The sequence below is a fragment of the Camelus bactrianus genome, chromosome X, assembly GCF_048773025.1.
Source record: "Camelus bactrianus isolate YW-2024 breed Bactrian camel chromosome X, ASM4877302v1, whole genome shotgun sequence".
Classification (NCBI taxonomy): Eukaryota; Metazoa; Chordata; class Mammalia; order Artiodactyla; family Camelidae; genus Camelus; species Camelus bactrianus.
In genome coordinates this window covers 18,042,383-18,066,451 of record NC_133575.1, presented here as the reverse complement: position 1 = coordinate 18,066,451, position 24,069 = coordinate 18,042,383, and the positions used below count along the sequence as shown (strand labels likewise).

At 37.2% G+C, this 24,069-nt stretch overlaps 1 protein-coding gene across 1 annotated transcript in view; it reads left to right on the top strand.

Moving 5' to 3' along the window:
* Window positions 1–24,069, top strand: part of APOO (apolipoprotein O) — a 47,050-nt gene that overhangs the window by 20,581 nt on the left and 2,400 nt on the right. Inside the window, exons 2-8 of the mRNA XM_074358864.1 lie at window positions 396–503; window positions 1,607–1,726; window positions 4,081–4,135; window positions 7,123–7,218; window positions 9,584–9,675; window positions 13,112–13,192; window positions 23,469–23,534. Of these exons, the coding sequence (XP_074214965.1) occupies window positions 396–503; window positions 1,607–1,726; window positions 4,081–4,135; window positions 7,123–7,218; window positions 9,584–9,675; window positions 13,112–13,192; window positions 23,469–23,504 (588 nt within the window). The 3' untranslated portion in view covers window positions 23,505–23,534. The remainder of the gene's footprint in view (window positions 1–395; window positions 504–1,606; window positions 1,727–4,080; window positions 4,136–7,122; window positions 7,219–9,583; window positions 9,676–13,111; window positions 13,193–23,468; window positions 23,535–24,069) is intronic.

Here is a 24,069-nt window from a genome sequence, read left to right as displayed (position 1 = left end):
ATGGAAAGGGAGAGCTGAAAGTTTGATTAGTAGAATTACAGGAAGAATCTTCACTCTGTTCAGGGAATCACTAGGTAGGATCGTTTAAAACTCCTTCCCTTGTTGTTATTGATGATTGTGTGTGTGTATCTTTTATTTCACTTGAAAGGCTAAGTAGAAAAACCTCAGGAACTACTGTCTTTTAGGAATTAGAATAAAGGTGACCTGAAACTTTAAGTTCGTGAGAACATGTTTTTTAGGTTCTGATTCCCATAAGACTTCAAGAATACATTTATTTCTCATAAAGTGCAATAAGCCTTTCAAGACAGGAGTGGCTGAGGTCACAAATGTGCTCACATTATGTACATTCAGTTTGTAGCCATGAGAGAAGACTTAAGATGGCTTCTGTGTTTCAGGTAATTCAGAGGTCTGTGGGGCCGGCCAGCCTGAGTCTGCTCACCTTCAAAGTCTATGCGTCACCAAAAAAGGACTCACCTCACAAGGCTTCTGTGAAAGTTAATGAGGTAACATGTTGTGATATATTTTCAATGTCTGATTTAGTTACTATAGGAAGTATACACATTGAATATCAATTCTGAAGATACGTTTTTTATAGTTTGTTTTTCTTTGTGGGAAGCCTCTAAACTATGGCTTTTTCAATTGATAAACTTTAATTAATGGTACTTAGCTAAGGGCATAATTAAGGAATATTTCCTAGATTTTTTTAGTGGAGAATCTGCTGTGTCCTAGTAGATTGTAAGCACAACTCACTTCTAAGTGATCTGCCCGATTCTAGACTGCTTATCAAGCCAGGAAAACATACGTGTTTTTCCCTCTCCTAGGAAATTAAAGACCTGGGCTCATTCTGCTTCTTGGCTGGATTAGAGGCTCATAAGTAGATGCTTAATAAATACTAAGTAAAGAAAACAAGAAATTGTCTCTCCATTGTTGACATTCTTTTTCGTCTATACTTCTCACTGATTATTTTGGATATCTGGTTTCTTTTGACTTTGAGTAAGTGTCATAAAGGTCTACCTCCAGTCATGGCTATGGTTACTTATGTGGTGCTTACCTAAAACTAAATACCTTACTTCTTTGCCCTTTACTCTCTTCTTCTCAGGCTTTGGGACAGTGGTATTTTTAAGGGTGAAGAAGGCAGCCAGTGGTGGCTGTGAAGTGTCACCAGTCTGTGTTGGGAGCAAACCTCTCCGGCTTTGGTTAGCACTAGACTGCTCATTAGAACTATGTCACATGCTTTTTAGTTACTCTCAAGCTTTTTTTCCTACCCTTCCTCCCACTCACCCTTTAGAGTAATACAATCCTTCCAAACTAAATCTAAGGGGGAATATCAAATACCAATATATAAAACGTGTCAAGGAAGACTGCTTTGTCTGCTACCAGTAGGTTGGTGGGAGGCTAGGGCACCTCATAGCCCTGCTCTCTTGGCCTGATTGATTAAGGAAATAAGCAAGGTGCCAAGATCCTCTGAAGCAAGGTGCACATAATCCTTGGTCACTGTAATTCATGAATTATTAGAGATACAATGCTTACAAATTTGATAATGATTATGTTATCTCATTCCTGTGTACACGTTTTGATTTTTGTTTTGTTTTTTTAATCTATACAGCTTTCACTCTACTCCATTCCTGAGGGGCAGTCTAAATATGTGGAAGAGCCAAGGACCCAACTTGAAGAAAGCATCTCCCATCTCCGACATTATTGTGAGCCATATACAAATTGGTGTCAGGTACAGCTGTTCTGAAAATGGAATGAGTGCATTTCTGTTGAAGTCAGTAGTGAAAAGTCTGTATTGGCTGATTATTTTCAGAAAAAGGCAGTATAAAGGGCCCTGCCTTAAGAGTGCCCAACTTAAAAATGCTCATCAGTCCCATCTCTGGGGGCGGGGCAGGGTGGGGAGCAGAGAGCCCTAGCTTCCTGTTGGTGACTGTTGCCACAGCCACAGAGAGAATTTCCTTCTCACTGAATAGCATGTGGCACCTTGACTAGAAAGCAGAGGACTGGTACCTATCTTGTTGGTCACAACTAGGAAAACATCACCCACAAGGGGAGGATATGGGGCTGGATGTAAACATTTATATCAAAATTAGAAAGTTTCCCTCCCTACAGAGATACTACAGCTCAGTACCACTTTAAACTGGAATGGGTTCAGAGCTTTTTGAATGCTGTAATAGGAGGGTACATAACTAGAAACGGGTGGAATTACATACTTGAGTGATCAAAGAACTAAATATGCAGATTGACTTCTACTGCTTAGGTTTTAGATCAGGCATTTGTCCTTCTGTTCATGAAGGCATGTCTGTGATTTTTAACATCTGAAACCGAAGTTTACAGTCTATAGAATGCTTTTGTGGGCTTTGATACACGTATTTGCCGTACTTGATTTTGATTTTAAAAGTTGATGACGGAATAAAAGTATGAGTGTGGCGTGGTCTAGATTTATTTTGCTTGAGATTTATAAGCTTAATTTTTATCTAGAACTTGTTTTAAAATTTTTAATTTCCTCTATCTGTGCCAGTGCTGAAGTTTTGTTCACCAATTTAGAAAGAAAATAATAAGCATAGACTCTGTCAGCTGTGTAAATTAGACCACTATACTTCAGTATCTTGACTGTATTACTGAGTCTTGAAATACCTAAAGACTTTATATATAATGTGTTGTAACTCACTTAGACTTTATTCTCTTGTTCTAGAAGATTTTTAAACCATCTGCTGGTGGTTAAGGTCAGCACATTTGCAAATATTTTTGTGTCATGTAGATATGACTACTGTTATTTCTCTTTGTTTTTGGAGGGCGGGGATTATAAAAGTTCTTTGTCTTTTTACCTTTCAACCTAAGGTTGATTTTTGTTTTTTACTTTGTCGCCTGTGCATGTCACTCAGTGCAGCAAAATACCCCTTTACCTGATAGAATAGTTATTACATATTTGTTTGTACTACTTCTAAATAAAAACACTTTCTTTGTGATTATACTGTTTTCATTTTCCTATAGATTGAAGTCTTTTTTCCCCCTTAACAGAGGCACTGGGGATTGAACCCGGGACCTTGTGCACACCAAGCACATGTTTTACCACTGAGCCATACTCCCCACCCCCGATTTAAGTTTTGATAAATGAAAATATTTTTAATTCCTTGCTCCTTTTTAAGGCCTACAAGTTCTAGTCTCTTTCTTTAAGAACTAATTTAATTTTTCTTCATGATAAACAGATTATGCTAGCAAAAGAAGTGGGCAGTCACTCTAGACATTGATCTGCAGTTTTTCTTTTTTTATGGGCAGAAAAAATTAATAATGGATTTTAATGAGACATATGCAGTTTTTGTAATGTTCTTTATGTCCTCCACCAAATTCAGCATTTAATATTTTAGGCCATTTTTAACAGTACTAGGGTAACTTGCTCTGACTTGAACTGAATTAAATAAAACAAATCCTTTTCCAAGTGGCAACTGGTTCTGTTACCTTCTGATACCCACGTATCTCTTTTCCCAGCCTTACTGTAGACTTCTTGAATGTGGGTCCCTTCTTTTCTTTAGGATCATCTGTTGTTCTTATACAAAGCCTTTGTTGTTGTTGTTGTTGTTAAAAGAATGTTAGCACTTCATTTGCTTCAGGATTGTGGTGTTTCTCCAAACCTGCATATAGACTCCTTTGTCCCATTAAAGCTGGTCATTCCTGCTTCAAATGGACAGTTTTCAGATATAGGCTCTAAAATCCAGGCAAATCAGGAAATAGACTTAATATGAAAGATTTAATCTCAAATAGAAAGGATTTCCACTTAAATTTTCAAGGGGATTGATTTTTGTCCATTTTCTTCAATTTTAATAGAAGACCAAAAGGGCTGGGTTGTTGAAACCACTTCACTTGAAATCTTTGCTTCCTGTGGCAATAATAAGCTGTTCTGCTGAGGAGTTTGCGGTGAAGGAGAAATTACAAAAGAATAAACAACACAAAAAACCCCAGATAGACAGTATATCCCTTTGTTCAAAAAGTGTTAGTAATATGATAATTTATTCAGTAAAGACAAATATATTTATTGTTACTTTCTAATCAGTAAATGCTACTCATTGATTTTTTTAATCTTTTTAGGAAATGTACTCCCAAACTAAGCCCAAGATGCAAAATTTGGTTCAATGGGGGTTAGGTAAGTTGATTTTTAATTAAGCATAATCAGTTTGTTTGACATTAAACTCTTTAACTGGGATTCCATGGATGGGCTCCAGGAGATCTGTGAATTCCTTAACATTATATGCAGAATTAAGAGCTATTTGGATTTTTCTGGAAAGAGGATCAATTTTTTTCATCCGATTACAGAGAACTAGTGTCCCCAAATACTCAGGTAAGTCTCTTCAGGATCATTAGGATTTTTGGCCTAGTAAGTGTGGATTTACTGGATTTTCTGTCTTTAAATCTATTTCCAGGTGCATGTTTTAACTCATCAATAGGTTTTCAGAATCAGGATAGCTCATTTGCACGGCTATTAACACATAGAAGTTTAGAGGCAGGAAGGAACTGGGCTGGTAGACCTGAGAAAGGCTTTATTACATAATTATTAGTGTTCTTACATTTTTCCTTTGTTTTTAATTGCTTTTGATTGTTTTTCACATCCACTTAACACATACACTCATAGGGTGGGTTCATAGTCTGTTCTAACTAGTTTCAGGAACTGGTGAATTAATAGACATAGATCATATTTCATTCCCCTTATTGGGCATCTCAGCCAGTCAACTTCTTGTTTATACAGTTGTTTGTTTCCGTGACAGTATAAAATAAATAAACGTGAGTGTAATTTATTTCTTTGTGAAGATCGTCATAGAGTATTGATGTGCAGATACCGCAAAACTACCAGATAAATTTTTCATTTGAAGACAGACATGTTAGTAGCTTACCAGTTCTTTAAATTATTCATGTATGTTAATTAACATCTTAATTTTATAAATATTTATTTAGTGCTTATTATGTGTCAGGAACTAGTCTAAGTGCTTTAAAAATATTAATTTATGTATAATCCCCATAACAACTCTGACAGGTACTTTTACCTTCATGTTTTACCTGAGGAAGCTAAAGAACTCCTGATCTTTTATTTATATATGTGACTGAGGTGGTCGCTTCATTGTCCCCTCTCATTTCCCATTGAGTCATAGCAGTAGACATTATCTGCAATGTGAGTCTTTTTTTTTTTTTTTCCTTCTCTTGGACTCGTAGTTACTGTAAAGACTCTTAAGAAGAAACATTCCATTATGAGTTGCGTTGTTGTCTGCCAAGGCAACTAGTCCATTTCCCAGCAGTCACAGCCAAGACATGTTACTAGAAGCTGGGCTTCAGCCTCATTGCAGTCTTCCAGCGTGTCTTCTTTCCCATTTCTTTGTGATTTACCCACTTTGGCTCAGCTTACCAAGGCTTCTGGATGTCCTTCTATCAGCTGCTCTGTGTGCGTGTCTAGAATTGAAAATACCATGCTGGTAGGCAAAGGGAAGTGGAAAGCTGCCTCAAATGACCCAGACAAGAAGATGAAAAGTTAAAATCAGGTTAAAGGCAAAATAAGTAAAAGTCCAGACAGGAATTAGTGCAAACAACACAAGCCCTATAGTAGTGTTTAAAATGACCACATTTCCTGAAGAACCCAAGAACAGGAAAATTGGCACATGTCTGGTATTATCTTGAGGAGAGAATTACTGAGTATTCAGTAATAAGTTCAGTTCCACTTACATTTGTTAAGTCACCATCATGGCAGGCATTGAAGAGAGAGAGAGAGGCTGGTTAAGAGAGTGGTCACAACCACTGAGCTGCATGTAATAAAGTATTCAGTACTAGGAGAAATACAGAGGTAGTCATGGACCACTATCAAAGATACAGAGGAAGGAGACTAGTTTGATAGAGACTGAGGACATGGGAGCAGTCAGGGAAGGAGTTCTGAGATGAGTCTTGAAGGAACAGAGCCACACAAAACGTGGGGGTGGGACTTGGGCAGCATTCCACTCAGAGGGCACGGCATGACCAAGGCTCGGAGTGGTGGTTCAGCGTTGGGTGTCCGGGAACTGAAAGCAGATAGGGAGTGTTGAAGATGAGGCTGAGAGACGTGAAGGCTTTTCAAGTCATGACCTGCCTGAAATCCATTGTTGATTAATTCAGTGTCCGTTAACTCCTAGCAGTGTTTTTAATAAATGTCTGTTGAGTGAACATCCACTATTTACCACTGGAGGAAAAATGGCATAGAAGTCTAAGCTGTCCACAATTAAGGGGCAGATATTCTCCTTGAGGAGACGTGAAATACACCCCTGAATAATTAAACACACGGGCTGTACAATTAGGTACCGAATGGTGGTACCGAGAATAAGTATAATGGGACTTTAGAAGAGAAAGAGGTGTGGACTGATGAGTGTAGGAAAGGCTTTTCTGAGGAGGTAGGACTTAAGCTGGCTCTTATTTGGTGGCATTGGCTCAGTGGAGAGGAGAGGAGGGGAGAGGGTAAGAGGCATCATGTGAATGAGTCATACGGCATGTTCAGGCATGGCAAATAGGCTCACGTGCTGCATTTATTTGTATTTATTTTACCTATTAACAGTGTCTGTTTCCCTCATATACTTGCACTACAAGTTTTCTTCATTATCCAGATTTACTCTGTTCTTGAGTTTGAATAATGAATTCACATGGCAAAGGATACATTTTTTTTCCTGAATCTAATGTTTTTGGTTCCTGAGTTTCAGAGCGTAGGCAACAAAGCTTCAGATAGTGACAGATCTATCTAAAGATTTATCCAAGTTTATTCTGTTTCTAGGTTTGGGTAACAAGCAAGGGATCCCTGTATTTGTATTTCTCCCCTTATGAATAGTTGATTCAGATTTATTGCCTTCAGGAATATGAAGGTAATCTAACATTACTTTATTGTCAGAATGTTGTTAGACCAAAAACTTTGAAAATTGGGTACTTTCTCTGTGACTAGTAAATCATGTTTACATGTGCATAAAAAGAATGTGTTGAAAAAAGTCTATTAACAGAAAGCAAAAAATAGGCATATGTTAGATATTTTGTTCTTTTTATTTTTATTTTGAATTGGAATATGGTTGATTTACATGTTTTATTTTTAATGAGCAATTTATGGAACTATTTCCCGTTTTGATTCTATTGTAGACAGCTATGAATATCTCCAAAATGCACCTCCTGGATTTTTTCCAAGACTTGGTGTTATTGGTTTTGCTGGTATTATTGGACTCCTTTTGGCTAGAGGTAGGTACAGTTTTGTTTTGTTTTTTTAACAGTTCATAAGAGAGAGATAAGATATATATTTGGTTCTTTCTTTTTATCTACCAGTTTTCAGAATACTGAGTTGGTTCCTGGATATGTCCTTCTTAGTATGTAATTGACATGATTGTTTTCTCCAGTATATTTGGTTTTAAGCATATATAGAAATTATTTTAAAAATAAAGTGAAAGAAATTATATACTCTTGGTTAAAGAAAGAAATTAGTTACCCTTTATAGGCACATTTACTTGGTCAAATTCCTATTGCCCTTTGGTACAGAAAGAGTGAACATTCTTTAACCAAAATCTGTCACACCTGAGAAATTGTTTCTGTTTCACTATTAAGATCAGGCTATTAATCATAGTAACTAGAACAGTGATTTCATAGAGATTTTATTAATTTCCTGATGTAGCTTCATTCAGTGATGATATAAAAACTTTTAAAACACTTAAAATTAAAAACTAACACATATTAACTTAAAACATTACTGTACTTCACTGCTGGATTATAAAATGTTTATAGGAAATAAAGGATGATAAAATACTTCACTATAATGAGATTATTATGAGTTACTTGAAGTTTCACTGATTATAAAATTCATACTTCACAAAAATCCCTAAAACCGGAAGACTGAACCTTGTGATCAGGTCCTCATAAAAGATAACTTTAGAGACTAGTTTGGTACCCAATTTCTCTGATATTAAAAACCTTTTCTGTAGATACCTTAACCATTCTTTTAGAATCTGGTGGAAAGCTGCCCTGGTACCAGTCCCTCAACCTGTGGAATAAATTCCTATTGTGGTTTCTGTGCCCTCCTCCTGTCTTGTGCAGAATATATAAGAATTGAATTTAGAGTTTATTTTTACTAATCAACTTGGGCAATAGTTGAACCAGCTTTTTTCCCCAAACTTCTTTCCCCTCCTTTCTTTAAAACTGTCCAGAAAAGCGTTCCTGTCTTGTTTAGATAGTGTTTAGAATTTATGAAGAACCCAAGGCCAGGGTGTTGGAATGTTGGCTGCAATTAAGGAGCCAGGAATGTGGAATCAAGTGAGATTAGCGTCTTTCTTCCTCTCCGTGGTTAGAGCACGTGGAAGAGTCGAACAGGCTTAAAGAAGGCTCTCCGTGCCGTACGTGCGTTTTCACTGTCAAGTGTTTATCTTCCCCGTATCCACTGGGGTGACCATCCTGAGGAGGATTGGCGACTGTGCTCTCCTGGGCAGAACAGCAGCATAAGGATACCCACTATGGTGGGTGGGTCCTAATCCTTTGTATTTTGTTTGCTTGTTTGTTTCTTTGTGCCTCTCTCTTTTTCCTTTTCCTAAGAGAGCTCAGTAGTATTAAAATAATTTAAAACCTTAATTCTTTTTCTGAAAAGTACACATGCACACATAGTCATGTGCACATACCAAGCAGCAGATCTCTTCCCGTGGGTGCTGAGGTACAAGGGCCTGAGGTACAACGTCGGGGGTGAGGGTGTCCCTAAGCAAGATGAGTAGGAGTGTAGGTATGTTTCTGGGTGGTCAGTGGTTTGCAGGCCCCTCCAGGTACATGATCCCCTATGCTGGCAGCAGTAGGATGGGCTCAGAAAGTCATTCCTGGGGGAGTTTCTTTTCTTTCTTTTTCAGCCTAACATTTCTTTTAATTTTATTTTTAAATAAACTTAGATATATTTAAGGTGTACAACATGATGTTTTGACATACATATACCTAGTGAAATGATTACTGGAGTCAAGCTAATTAATACATCTTTTCACATAGTTGCCTTTTTTGTGTGTGAGAGCACCTGGAATCTCCTCTCTTAGTAAATGTCCAAGGTTCAGTGTTACTAACTCTAGTCATCATGCCATACATTAGATCTCTAGATTTATTCATCCTGTATTGCTGCAGCTTTGTACCTTTGACCAACATCTCCCTGTTTCCCCCACCTCCCCACTCCTGATAACCACCCTTCTACTATCTGCTTTTATATATTTGACTTTTTTAGATTCTACATATCAGTGAGAATGGTTCCCTAGGGCTGGGGGTGATGGAGGAACTGGGGGGTAACTCCTAATGGATGTGAGGTTTCTTTTTGGATGATGAAAATATTCTAAAATTGATTGTGGTGATGGCTGTGCACTCTGTCAATACACGAAAAGCCATTGAATGGTACACTTTAGATGGTGAGTTGTGTGAATTATATCTCCCTAAAGCTTTGAAAATGTAGTGGTCCTTTCTGGTGTGTATATTAGGCACATTCTCTGTCAATCTAGGATCAAAGAAGTCTTTCTAGTGTTAGATGTACAAAAGCAAATTGTGATGATAAGGATAATGAAACATCTGATGGTGTCCACAACCTTTTATTTAATAGGTTCAAAAATAAAGAAGCTGGTGTATCCACCTGGTTTCATGGGATTAGCTGCCTCTCTTTATTACCCACAACAAGCCATCGTATTTGTCCAGGTAAGTTAGACCCAGTAAGCTAAGATGTTTCTCATACTGTATGGGTTTACTGCTTAATTTTATTTTATTTTGCAGCATTTGTCACACTAGACTAAAATTTGTTGGTACAGAATGAACTATAGCAAAGTTTAATGTTTTTCTCCAATATGTACCTCAGTTCTGGCTCTCCTTCCAATGTCAGTATTCAGAAAACACATGCTAATTTGAATATTAATCAAAGAAAATTTAAGATACCTTTTTTCCATAATTACATGGAAGTCTAGAGACTCAAATTCCAAAGCTGATAGTTATGGGCCATTCTCAGTTTGGGCATATCTGGTCCTTGGAGTTGCAGGCATGGGCCTGTGCTCTGGCCCTCTGTGCCTTCTCCCTCATCCTGGTGCCAGCCTCTCTATCCTTGCTGGGGACTTCAGGGAGTGCAGTCCGCTCTGCTGGGAACACCCTTCTCAGGGCTGTCACTTGGCCACTCCTTTCAGTAGTTTTCCTTCAGGCCTCAGCTTGATGGCATCCTGGCAAGTAGAACACAGAGTCAGGGACACGGGTAAAGCCGATGCCTGAGTCAGCTTGAGCTGCCATAACAAAATACCACAGACTGTGAGGCTTAAATAACAAGTGTGTTTTCTCACAGTTCTGGAGACTGAAAGTCCAAGATCAAGGTGTCAGCAGGGTTGGTTTCTCCTGAGGCCTCTCTCCTTGGTTTGCAGATGGCCACCTTCTCAGTGTGTTCTCACACAGCCTTGTCACTGTGCACACACATCCCTCGTGTATCATCCTTGTCTTGTAATGACACCATTTATATCGAATTAGAGCCCCACCCTATGACTTCATTTAACCTTAATTACCTTTTTAAAGGCCTTGTCTCCACATATAGTCACATGGTGGGTTAGGGCTTCAACATACAAATTTGGGGGACACAGTTCAGTCCATAACAGCTGGGCCAGCAGTTCTTAAGAGTGTAGTCCCTGGAACAGCAGCATCAGGATCACCAGGGAACTTGTTAGAAATGGAAATTTTCAGGCCCCATCCCAGACCTACCTACTCAGACACTCAAGGTTAGGGTCAGCAGTTTGTGTTTTAGTAAGCCCTCTAGGGGATTTTTGGCAAGCCCATGATATTTGAGAATGACCGATGTACTAGATTCCCTCAGGGCAGTGGTGTCTGCACATAGTGGGACTCTTCACATCGTGTCCCTTGGAAAACTGGTGAGACCAACGCAGACTGTAGGTTTTGGGGTCATAGACAGCTTATGGAGGCAGGGACCCAGTTGCCAGAATTGCCATATCACACTGAGACTTGGTCCTGGGAAGAGTAGCAGTGCCGTCACCAGAATTGGGCCCTGAACCAAACTGACCTGACATTGAGCTCCCTGGAGTCCTCGTGACAGGATTGAGCCTAGATCCTTGGATGGCACAGCAGTTGTCGATGGGAGCCCAGTGGCTCCAGCTGTGGGAAATTGTTGGCTTTGGGGGCAAATACCAGTAAGATCTTTCTAGCATGGGCTTGATGTTGTTTATAGCAGTCTTCGAGGGGTGAGGCAGATGGTTACTGTTCCTCTGCCTGCTTCAGCCCCAGCTCTGGAACACTGAATCATGTCTACCTGCCCTAAATTGTAAAAATAATCAAACATCATCTCAGTCTGTTACGGTTTAGATAGTAGATGGATTGGGTGGGGAGGGTGAGCTTGGCTGCTGGTGGAGAAGCATATGTAGCTGCCCTTTGAGGAGAAGTCTTTTTTTATCTTATGTGCCACAGCATATGTTGCAAAAGATTTTTTGTATTCACAATCAAGCTAGTAGGATGCAAATCTGAGTTGTATTCTGACTTATTTTTAAGTCAGTGGGAATGAGTTTTGTCTTTTATTTTGTACCTAGGGTAAGCCAGAACAAAGCAATTAACTATTTTCACTAGATATAAAACCTTAGTGATCTGTTTGGAATGATGAACAAATTCTGGAAATAAATGGTGGTGATAATTGTATAACATTGTGAATGTAATTAATGCCACTGAATGTACACCTATAAATGGTTAAAATGGTAAATTTTTTGTTATGATCATTGCTTTGATCAGCAATGATCTACATTTTTTTCCTTGAAATTGCTACAATAAAACAAATCAAATGTTAGTGATTGAAAGAGAATTTCTGATACTGTTTCAGTGTCGTTTAGTTCCTATTTTATATTTTCTTTTTTATCTGTCTCTGTCTCTTTTTTTAATGGATACTATGACCTTGAACAAGTCACTTAATTGCTTATATTCTGTTTTCTGTTCAGTGGTGTTTGGATAAAAGTACTGTAAGAAAACCCTTAAAGTGATGACATATGTTATTTTTCTCTCAGAAATTTAAAATACTGAGAAGAGTGCCATATTCGTGGTAAATGCTTGATCTGTCTACCAATGGGTCTGAGAATCATATCATATTTTAAGAACAGTTGGAGCAACTGGAAGAACATAACTTATAAGAAACCAGCATGTTCGGTTTACTAGCACTGTGATCTTGGATTAGTCACTTGGACTCTGAATATTTCCTTATAATTTTTGCTTACTTACCACATAGAGTTGTTATATAGAATAGAGATAAATCATGTGAACGTGCTTTGTAAGTTAAGATGCTATATATAGATAAATTACTATAAAAATTAGAGAATAGTAACTACTTTTATGAATTCAAAGTACTGTCATATGAAGGAGTAATCAACATTGTCATAAATAGGACCAATGAATGCAAATTATTGTCAGGATTTTTTTAAGAAATCTCAATGCTTAAAAGAAAAGTTTCTGACAATTAAAGCCAGCTACTAAAAGGTAGACAAGTGCATTTTAAGGTAGTGAGCTCCCTGACCCCAAGATATTCTCTGACCCTGGGGCCTGCCTCTCAGGGTATTGTAGAAAGGATTTTGGATCAGAAGGCAAAGTCCCTGCAGAAACTCAAAGACTTTATGTTTTGGGGGACCTGGGAAAACGGAGAGCATCTTTACTAGGTTCACCTATGTTTTTTTTTTAACCTAAACCCCTAAAGTAAATGATTGATTTTCATTTTGGCAGATGTTACTTGGTTGTCTGTTATGTGCTAAATGTGATAGGTAAAAGCCTTCTTTCTTGTCTTATTTTCAGGAATTTCCCATATCAGCTATTATCTACATTTTTTTCCTCGAAATTGTGAAGGTTTGAAATATACACCTTTAATTTATGGCAGATTATTTTGAACAATACTATGTATGGCTAAACTATTTTTTCTTCTTATGTTATCATTCTTACTATCTTTTTATTTGCTTACATTGCACACTTTTAATTTGTATGTCCCAAGGTTTCTGTGGTCGTCGTGGTTGTCATATGCGTAAATACAGTTCTTTTGGAAACAGGAAAAAGGAAAATGAAAAATTATCTTCCTTACCGGTCATGTATGGAATAATAATGAATTTTTATATTTTGTTTCAAGGTCAGTGGGGAGAAATTATATGACTGGGGTTTACGAGGATACATAGTCATAGAAGATTTATGGAAGGAGAACTTTCAAAAGGTGAGAAAGATCTTTTTCATTATCTTCCTTTTGGTTTAAATACGTAGTTTCTCTAGGATTTTAGAAAATTCTTGATAACCACGTTGCTTGCTCTTGCTTTTTCTGTTTGTTTTCCTTTATGCCTCAGCTCAGATTCTCTGGTGGCCTTTATTGGAGGAACAATAGAATTTCTATGCATTTCGTTATTTTCAGCAGGTCTGAATAAGTAATGACCATAAAATGCATTCCACCTCAGTCTTAGACCGTAATTTCCACTATATTGCTTTACAATTTGCTGAAAGTGTTGCATATTATCTGATAATTTTATCAAAACTAGATTTGGGGGTGGGGGGTGGGGGTATAGCTCAGTGCTAGAGTGCGTGCTTGGCATGCATGAGGTCCTGGGTTCAATCCCCAGTGCTTCCGTTAAGGAAAAATAATTAAAAATAAATTTTTAAAAATTAAAAAATAAAGAAAACTAGTTTCAAAGGGAACATGCTGTGCTCCCAGCAAAAGACAAATAACCAAGCCGCCTCCTCTTGCTATTTCATCATAGGCTTCATTCTTTCCTTTATCAGTACTGTATCTGCCCGTCACCTAGCCATCTGGGCTCAGTTAAGGGTGGAAGCCATGGCATGTTGGGGACCAGCCGCCAGTTATAGGCCATGTCCTCTGTGTTGACTGGCGGATGAGCAGCAGAGGGAAGGAGGTTGTGGAATTATAAGGACCTGTCATTTTTCGTCTTTTCTCACAGCCCATGTTTAGATGTTGCCCATGTTTGCTGGAACATTCTCTCTTTCCTCTGATAAGGCATAGAGCAAGTCATATCTCCTCCAAGTGCCTGTCAGGCACAGCTTGATAAGGAATAGTTAGGGTTCTTATACTAGCATACCTTCTATATCATAGAAGACTTTTCACTCCTGTCATCTCAAATCAAAATACTCCTTTACAAAATATAAATAACTATCTCAAAATTAAAATCCAGGATTTCACATTGGAATTTGGAAGTAACATTATAGAATAAACTATACACCTGCCCCATTTGTTACATAAATAGTCTTCTAGTGAAATCTCAAGACTAATTTTTGTACTGATGATTTTTAAAGGAATTAGTCTCTATCAAGCCTGTTTAAACTAGCTCTTGAATAGGAAGTTCTGTATTAATATAAAGTGCCCTTTGGCAATCCCTTTTAAAGAATAAACACTCATAGTTTTATTTTCATTTCTCTGACATTTTCTTTGGAAGCTTTCTTTCCTGTTTAAAAATCTCCTTAAGTCCACACTGAGTTTAATATGGGAAAGGAAACAGAATGTCAGGAAAGCTATACACAGCCTTAGAAAGAAATGAGGAAAATGAAACTCAGCCTCTGAGTGATCACTGCAGTGTTGAGCAGATGTGTGCACACTGATGGGACTATGGTTGGAATATAAGCTAAAAAGGCCAGCATTTTGTGATAATTTGAAAACATTAGATATTAAAGCAACTCAAATTTATATGCAAGTTGTTAGGGAGTGAGATAGTAAAGCTGTCTCATTAGCCCATGGTGCATCTGCGTGTCTTCCTCTGGGCTTCTCTCTGCGCTTGTCTTCTTCAGTGTCACGAGAACTTAGTGTTCTTCCATTTGTTTACTCTCAAAGCACAGTTCTCCCGACAGCTCTCTGTCCTGAATAGAAGGTAATAAAATGGATGTTGACTACTTAAACATTTAGTACAAGTTTTAAGTGAAAAATAGCAGAAGGCCCTATTAGTTCAAGATTTGCTATGCTTAGATTTCGGGAGTTATTTGATAGTGAAATGCCATTGTTTTTTATTGATTCCCTTGCCCCCCCCCCTTATTGGATCTTGTGGGTTTCAGTATTTTTTTGTTTTGTTTTTGCTTTATTAGAGCAAATATTTAAGCTGCCCTGAAACAGGAATCTTTTGGGACCTGGGAATTGTCTCTTTCAAGGGAATTGGGGAACACTTTATGAAGTACATTTTTGTTTCTTAGCTTATTTGGAAATTTTTTTTAACTTTTTTTATTGAGTTATAGTCATTTTACAACGTTGTGTCAAATTCTAGTGTAGAGCACAATTTTTCAGTTACACATGAGCATACATATATTCATTGTCACTCTTTTTCGCTGTGAGCTACCACAAAATCTTGTACATATTTCCCTGTGCTATACACTATAATCTTATTTATCTATTAGTTTTTAAGTCAAGCTTCCATTACCAGTTTCAGGTGCAATCCTATTCATAATTGTGCTATAATAATGTAACAGATGTACATATTTTCAGTTGTATGTAGTCAAAGAAATTTGTAGACATTGTGTTTAAAGTGGGGCCCTGAAATTTTAAGTGGTATGAATGATGGTTCAGTTCTCAATTATGTTATTTCCCATAATGTGTCAGAACTGTGAATCAGAGATGGCTGTGTGCAGAAATATTGTCATCATAGTGGGTCTAGGTTTTTGTTTTATTTTTTTGAGATAAAAGAACACAAAATATGTTATAAATATAACATATGTAAATAAAAAATAACTGTATATATCTATATACATACAGTTTAAAATCCAACAATATAATGACCACACATATACCAACCAACCACCCATCTTTAAAAACAGGAAATTACCAGTGTCTTCCAAGTTCTCCATGGGCTCTTCCAGCTCCCCATAAAGAACCACTATCTAGAATTTGGGGCTTTTCATTCCTTTGTGTTTTCTTTTAGTTTAACCATGTATATATTTTTTCTAAAACACCGTAGTTGAGCTTGCCTGTTTTTTGCCTTTGTAATACAAATAGCTATATCAAAATACATATAAATAAATATATAGTTTATCTAGATGGAGTCTTACTACATGTATTATTTAGTAAGTTGTTTTGTTCCCTAAACATAATGTTTATGGACTATATGTGGCTGTAGCTTATTAATTTTTGCTGCTATAGAATATTTCCTTGTGGGAAAGTACCCATGTTGATGGCTAGTTGGGTGGTTTTCAGTATATTGTTGTTGCACACACAGGTCTGAGCATATTTTTGTATGTGTGTCTTGATTTATTAAGAGTTTTTCTAGACCAGGATTCCTTGTTCATAGGATCTGCACATCAATTTTACTAGATGGCGGCAAATTTTCCATTTTTGCCAGTCTGGTGGCTTTATAATAGTTTTTCACTATGGTGTGTATGTTGTGTGTGTGTGTGTGTTTGTGTGTATGTATGTGTGCGGCTTTATTTTGTTCCCCAATTATTATTTTGAAAAAATTTCAAAACTACAGAACAATTATAGGAATGATATAAACGAATATATGCTTCACTTAGATTCACCAGTTAACATTTTGCTACACTTGCTTTGTCTTTTTATACATGCTCAGGCACTTACACATATGTGTATTTATTTTTATGCACCATTTGAGAGTTAGTTGTAGATATTGTGCTTTGTAATCATATCTAATTCAGTGTGTATTTCCAAAGAGCATGGACATTCACTAATATAATGACATTACCATTATCATACTCAGGAAAGTTGACATTTCATTGTTTATATAAACATTATCTAATATATAGTCCATAGTCATATTCCCCCAGTTGCCCCAATAATTTGCTTTCCTTTAACAATTTTTTCATTTCTTTTTTCTATAGCTGAGTGAATTATTATAAGGCACACATTCTTATAGCCATTATCTGGGACAAAAAACCAGAATTTTGCCAGCCTCCCCAGAAGCTCTTCCATGTAACTCACCCCAATCACACTCCTCTCTTGCTGTGCAAAACTACCGACTATCGTGACTTTTGTCATAATTACTTCCTTGTCTTTCTTAATGGCTTTATCACCTCAGTATTTATCCCTTTCAGTTAAGTCTTGCCTGTCATTATTATTTTTACTTGATATTCCTTTGAAGTCTTATTTTCCCCTTGTAAGTCACTTTTTAAAAAATATTTTTTATTGATTTATAATCATTTTACAATGTTGTGTCAAATTCCAGTGTAGAGCACAATTTTTCAGTTATACATGAACATATATATATATTCATTGTCACATTTTTTTCTCTGTGAGCTACCATAAGATCTTGTGTATATTTCCCTGTGCTATACAGTATAATCTTGTTTATCTATTCTAAAATTTTGAAATCCTGTCTATCCCTTCCCACCCTCCGCCCCCTTGGCAACCACAAGTTTGTATTCTGTGTCTATGAGTCTGTTTCTGTTTTGTATTTATGCTTTGTTTGTTTTTGTCACTTTTAATCTAGAAGTTCTCCTTCCATCTTCCTCTTTTCCTTAACGCTGTTATCTGTTAAGAGAACCTGGCATGTTGGACCTGTGGCATTTCCAGCAGTTTGGGTTGTGTTGATTGCACACTGATAGTGTAGTTGAACATGCTCCTCTCTTCTCTGCATTTCCAACAGATGGACTGCTGGACCTAGAGGCTGCATAATCAAGTCTGTGTTTGATCTTGTTGGCAAGGCTGTAGGTCTGTGTGGGCACCTACGCTTCACTTCAGCATTTTAGTGATTGTCGAGGCTCAGTGCCTAGATCCACTGATTCACTGGGAGCTGGAAATGGTGATATTCTACTTCTGTCATTTCATTTTCACATATTAGCTGGAATACTTTAATAAGGAGCTGCTTTTCCTCATCTTCAGAAGGTCACCAATTAGTTTTTTTTAAGTAACATGAATTTGTAGATTTAAACATATTTAGGTTTGAATTTTTTATAATCCTTATCCTTATTAAAGTTCAGATTATCCCATTTTAGCAAGTAGAACTTGACTCTGCATCCTTTTACATTACTCAGCTAGTCTGCAATAGTTCCCTTGCTATCTGGGATGTCACAGTGGTCCCAGAATTTCTCATTGTTGTTTTAATGTACATTTCTTTGATTGCTAATGAGGTTGAGCATCTTTTCACGTTTCTTGGTTTCTTCTTCTTGAAATGCCTATTGATGTCTTTTGGTCATTTTTCATGTGGGTCATTTGTCCCTTTCTTAATAATTTATAAGGATTCTGTACTTTTCCCCAGATGCTAATAATTTTGGTCACATGTTTGCAGATGTCTTCTCCCAGTTTGAGGCTTGTCTTTTGAGTTTTGGTATCTTTTGATGAGCAGAAGTTCTTAGTGTAGTTGATTCATTGATCTTTTCCATTATTCATTGATCTTCTCCATTTCACTCTTTGTCTCTAGAGGCTTAATAAAAGCATGAAACTCTTTATCGCTTGTCCATTGCTAATCTGAAGCCCTTTCAGAATAGTCTAAACCCAAGGTCTGAGTATCAGAGTTGGAGGCCTCTTGTGGGTGTCGGGTGCCAGGGTAACAGATGGCACTTTTGGAGTTGTCTTCTAAATTAGCCAAACACAGCAGTGTATCTCAGTAAAAGCCATGTTTAGTTTTCACTAGGGTTTTTTTTTTTTTTTATAAATGTAACAAGTTACTATCAAAGAAGTGTAGAATGACTCAAAGGCCAACAGTAACTAAAAAGAAAAATCTTAATAATTCTTTAAAGGACAGGAAATACATAAAGAAATATAAACCTGTTACTAATGTGAAAACTGAGCAGAACTTCTAAAGCTACACTTTGCACAGTTGTATTCACGCCCTTGCTGGCTCAGCGGGAAAATGAACGGGAAGCAGCAGCCATCATGCTGAGTAAATGTGGCCAGCTTCCTCTTCCTGCATTTGAAATTCCTCAGCTTTCTAAACACTCAAGTTTAGCTGTAAGTAAGTTACATGATTTAAAAGTGATCGTCTTTGAAATAAGGAGTCACAGAAGGTGAAATACAATATGATTCCACTTACATGAGGTGTCAAAAATAATCAAACTTGTGTAAGCTGAGAGTAGAATGATGGTTGCCAGGGGGTGGGGTTGGGGAAACGGGGAGTTGCTATTCAGTGGGTATAAAGTTTCAGTTGTGCAGGATGAATGAGTTCTAGAGATCTGCTGTACAACATCGTGCTTATAGTTAACAATACTGTATTATACACTTAAAAATTTGTCAAGAGGGTAGATCTCATGATAAGTGTTCTTAACCACAATAAAATGAAAATGAAAATAAGGACAATATGGTGGGTTTTCTGTAAAGCTAAATTTGTTCTGAATTAGTGCCCTTTCTAGTTTTTGCTATTTAAAATTCTAAGACATAAAGGTACTAGGCAATGATTTTTCTTTTTTCTTTTGTTTTTAAGCATCATTACTTAGCAAAATAAAAAGTAAGAAATCCTGAAAAATACATCTCTTTCTTCAAAAGGCATACACTTTTGGTATCAGAAAGGGCAGACAAGGCAGGCTGCAGCATGGCCTGATGGCTAAGAGAGTGGACTCCAGAGTGGGTGCACCAAGCTCTCCCATCACTCCCACCCCCACTTCTTACAAGCCTTGTAAATTGCTCCAGTGCTCTGGGAAATGGAGGTAATACCTCCTGGCACTGTTTTGAGGATTAAGTGAGTTTATCCACATGAGAAGCCCAAAATGGACAGACTCTAGCACCTGATAGCCATGATGGATGTCATGTGACGTATGCACATGAGAAGGTAACATCTCCTCATGGAAAATGGAGCCTTAGTGCTTAGACTCATTAGTCAAAACCTCCTATCAGTGTTTTCTCTCCTATTGCTGCCATAACAAATGGCCAAAAATTTACTGACTGAAAGTAATACAAGTTTGGACAGACTGGGATTTCAAAATTTGTAGATACTGACAAGCATATGCAGAATAGATAAACAAGATTATACTGTGTAGCACAGGGAAATATATACAAGATCTTGTGGTAGCTCCCAGCAAAAAAAATGTTACATTGAATATATATATGTTCATGTATAACTGAAAAATTGTGCTCTACACTGGAATTTGACCCAACATTGTAAAATGACTATAACTTAATAAAAAGTGTTAAAAAAATTTGTTATCTCAGACTCTAGGTCAGAAGTCCACTGCTAAGTTAGGGTGTCAGCAGGGCTACATTCCTTTCTGGAGGTTCCAGGGGAGAATCCACTTCCTGCTCCTTCAGGTTGTTGACAGAATTCAGTTTCTTGTGGTTATAGGACCAAGGTCTGTTTTGCTGGCTGTCAGCTGGCAGCTGTTCCCTGCTTCTAGACACTGCAGCAATTCCTTGGCTCACAGCCCTCTTACAGCCACTACAGATCAAGTCCTTTTCATGTCCCATTTCTTTGACCCTGCCTTCTGTCTTCAGCTTTCCTCTTAGACTACAGGAACCCATGTGACTCAATTAGGCCCACCTAGATCATTCAAAATAATCTCCCTATTGTAAAGTCAGCTGATTAGCAACCTTAATTCCAATGCCACCTTAATCCCCCTTTGCCTTACTGTAAGGTGGTACAGTCACAGATTCTGGGGCTAGGATGAAGACATCTTTGGGGGAGCCATTATTCTGCCTACCACATCCGGTGAACTGAAATTTCATTTGGGTCTTTAACAGGTCGTTTATCCTTACCATTTATTTCTTCATCAAAAAAGTTAAGTCACCTACTACATAGGATAGGTAATGTTTATTGAGCATTTCCTGTGAGCTTGGCCCTGGATGCTAAACTCTTTGCTGAGGAAGAGTCTGTGAGGCAAGTTCTATTACTATCTCCTTTTCATAAATGAGGAAACTGCATTTTGGAGACGTTAAGTAATTGATCAAAATAATTCAACTGGTAAAAAAATTCAGTTGGTGAGGGGATTAGACAGTCCATTGGGTTGCTATACCTCAAAGGTTTGGCTGGAAATCCCCTTTCACATGGCAGTGCATACTAATTAGGAATAAATGTTTTGATTAAAATGAATGTTTCAATTTTGCTGATAGAAATTATCATTCATGTTTGTGGACATGGTAAGAAAATAAAATTTCTCCTGTAGCTTAGCCAAGTTGACACATAAAACTAACCATCACAGTACAGTGTTGTTTAGCTTATTCCTCTAGCCCTTTGCAGTCCAATGTGGCAGCCACTAGCTTTTGAGTACTTGAAGTGTAGCTAATCTAAACTGAGGTGTGCTATACATGCAAATTCATACCAAATTTAAGACATGGTACAAATAAAAAGATTATAAACTATATCATGATTTTAATATTCATTGATTTTATATTGATTACATGTTCAAATAATAGTATTTTAGATGTGTTAGGTTAAATAAAATGTATTAATCACTTAAAAAAACCCAACGAAACCCAGTATGTATTAAAATTAGATTATAAGGAGAATGGTTCCTTTATACGGTATTTTAAATATAATTGACTGAAAACACACAAAAAATTAATTTCTGGCTTGTGCTAAATTACAAACTGTCTTTTGAAGTAGCAGTGTTGTTTTTGCTGGGATCATGATGATTTCTGCCAAGAGAGATCTGATTTGTAGTAGGATAGATAGGCTCAATACTTCATTAGTGAAATACTTGACTGTCATGTTTTGTTGTAAGTGATATGTAATCAAACAAGAAAAATTTCCTAGCAACAGAATTGTTTTCTTCAACCAGAAGAATGTTTTTATGTGCTCATTTTCTTAATGTCCAAAAGATAAAAAAGATTATGAATTTAGCATCTTATATTTTTGAGATTAAGATGCTGGCAAATATAGATAGTAGAATATATAAGAAGATCACTAGAAGTACTTGGCAAGCATTATGTTGAGGTAATTCATACCTAAAACGTATTTAACTAGGTAGGGAACCACATAGTTTTTATGACAGACCCAATTATTGGACATGGTTATCTCACTCAACCTTCATGAGCCTCTTTTTATCTCTTCTTATTCATCATTAATTACATACGCAAACTTTAACACTCATCAGATCTCTAGGTTTGACTTAATTCCATCTGTTTATTCAACAAGTGTTTGAATACTGTGTGCTAGGAGGTCCTGGGATATTGTGTCCTTGTGAAGCTTATATGTTAGTGAGGGATTCAAACATGAATGAAAGAATTACACAAATCAGGAAGTACATGGGTGCTATGAATGTGAGTAAAAGATTCTCATGTAGATCTAAGGGCAGAGGACAGGGGAAGGCCTTGATCTAGGGATGAATAGCATTTAACCAGGCAAAAATGAGGGTTGACCAGTTTAGGTCAAGGGATGTATTTTGCAAAGGTCTTATCTCAGGAAAGAACTTGACGAGTTGGAAGAGCAGCAGCAGGAAGACCTCTGGGGCTGTGTGTGTGTAAGTGGCTGTGGAGGAATAGAGTAAGGCACACAGACACTGAGTCCTGTAGAGCTCTGTTAAGAGCAACAAGTAGACCCCAGTGTTGTACGATGTTCCACCGAGCAGTACATACGGCCTTGTTCCCCAGAACTCCATCATCAAGTGGGTGTGGTCTGTAGACAGAGTGACCAATATAATTTATCATCCAAACCAGGATACTCTTGAGAGTGAAGGGGGTCGTTATTAATTATGCTAAGACAAGGGGTATAAACCAGTATGTATAACTTAAGCAATCCAGGGTGTATGCTCACTGTGCTGAGAACTTCAGTAAGTCTGAATTTGCCTGGAAACCATGCTCTGAAAATCCAAGCTTAGTTATGTGTTCATGCTTTCTCCCTTTCCCCCTCCTTCACCCATGGATAACTCTGAGAGAAGGCCACCGGTAGAACCTGCACAGAATCTAGACTGCAGAATCACAGCCACATTGTCCACTCACCTGGAGCCTAGTGTTTTTTAGATTGCCCTGTCATGAGAGCTCAAATCCTTGACTACATCAGGTCTTATTAAGGTGTTTTCAGGATTAAAGTGTTAGAAACATGTAGGAAAGAAATTAAGGTCTTAAACATTTAGCACATGAACTTTTCCCACTAGAATCTTTCCTACATCACTTCTCCTGGATGACATGACCTAATTATATGTTCCCAGATGGCAGCCAGCAGAATGGGTGTGGTCTGATTATAACCTCTTCAGAGTAAACATGTTTTGTGATTTGGCTCCTATATACAGAGTGGAGTACCTACAGGAAGCATCCCCATAGATGTAAAGCCTTTTTTAACAATGACAGTGGCATGAGGTAGTAAAGCAATCTTTTCACTGTTGATTGGATTTTTTTTTTTTATATAGAATCAGTTGTTGGCCAAATCTGTGTAGTGAGGATTAATGGAGCTTTATTTCTTGCTAGCCTCTGTGCCTGAGTCACTTTCTACAGCAGGGCCCTCAGGGAGCACTAGTAATTCCTTCAGTTTACTGAAAAATGGGTCACTTTGCATCATTACTCATACTAAAATATTTGCATAATATTCAGCCAAATACTGAAGATGTACACTTTGAGACAGTCCCCTATTTCTTTAGAAGTTTCATTATTTCTTTTGAAACTGCATTAATATTCTTACTTTTTGTTTTACAAGCCAGGAAATGTGAAGAGTTCACCCGGAAATAAGTAGAATACTCCATGCTCTGTCCATTTTAATCAGGTAAAGAACAAGAAAACTATGGTTATTTTTAGCATTGTTAGCAACAACTGAAATGACTTGTCTTTAATTAATTTAATTTAATTAATTATAGCAGAGTCACTTCATATGGAAACCTAAGGGTCAGGATGATAATTTCATTCCGTCTTTACTTTTTGGGCTTAAGTGCTATGACTTATTGTATTTGTTCCTGAGAAGTACCTGGACAAACTAGAACTTGACAGTTGGGATTTATCTACAAAACTATTTCAAACAGTTGAAAAATGCCATTATTTATTAGGCTTATTTTTTTTCAAACAGCACTTCACTGTAGTAAGCACACTTGTATTCATCTAATAATCGATAAACATTTGTTAAATGCAAGACTATTGTTGAGAAGCTCAAGATTATATAGAGATGTTATCATAAGTGACATAGGGAAGTCATAGGTGTAATTTTCTTTCTTTAAAGATTGAGTAACCTGAGGCTAGAGAAATTTAGGATGATATCAGATGACGTCAGAAAAATCGGTGTGATTTCTTCTGGTCTTATACTCAGT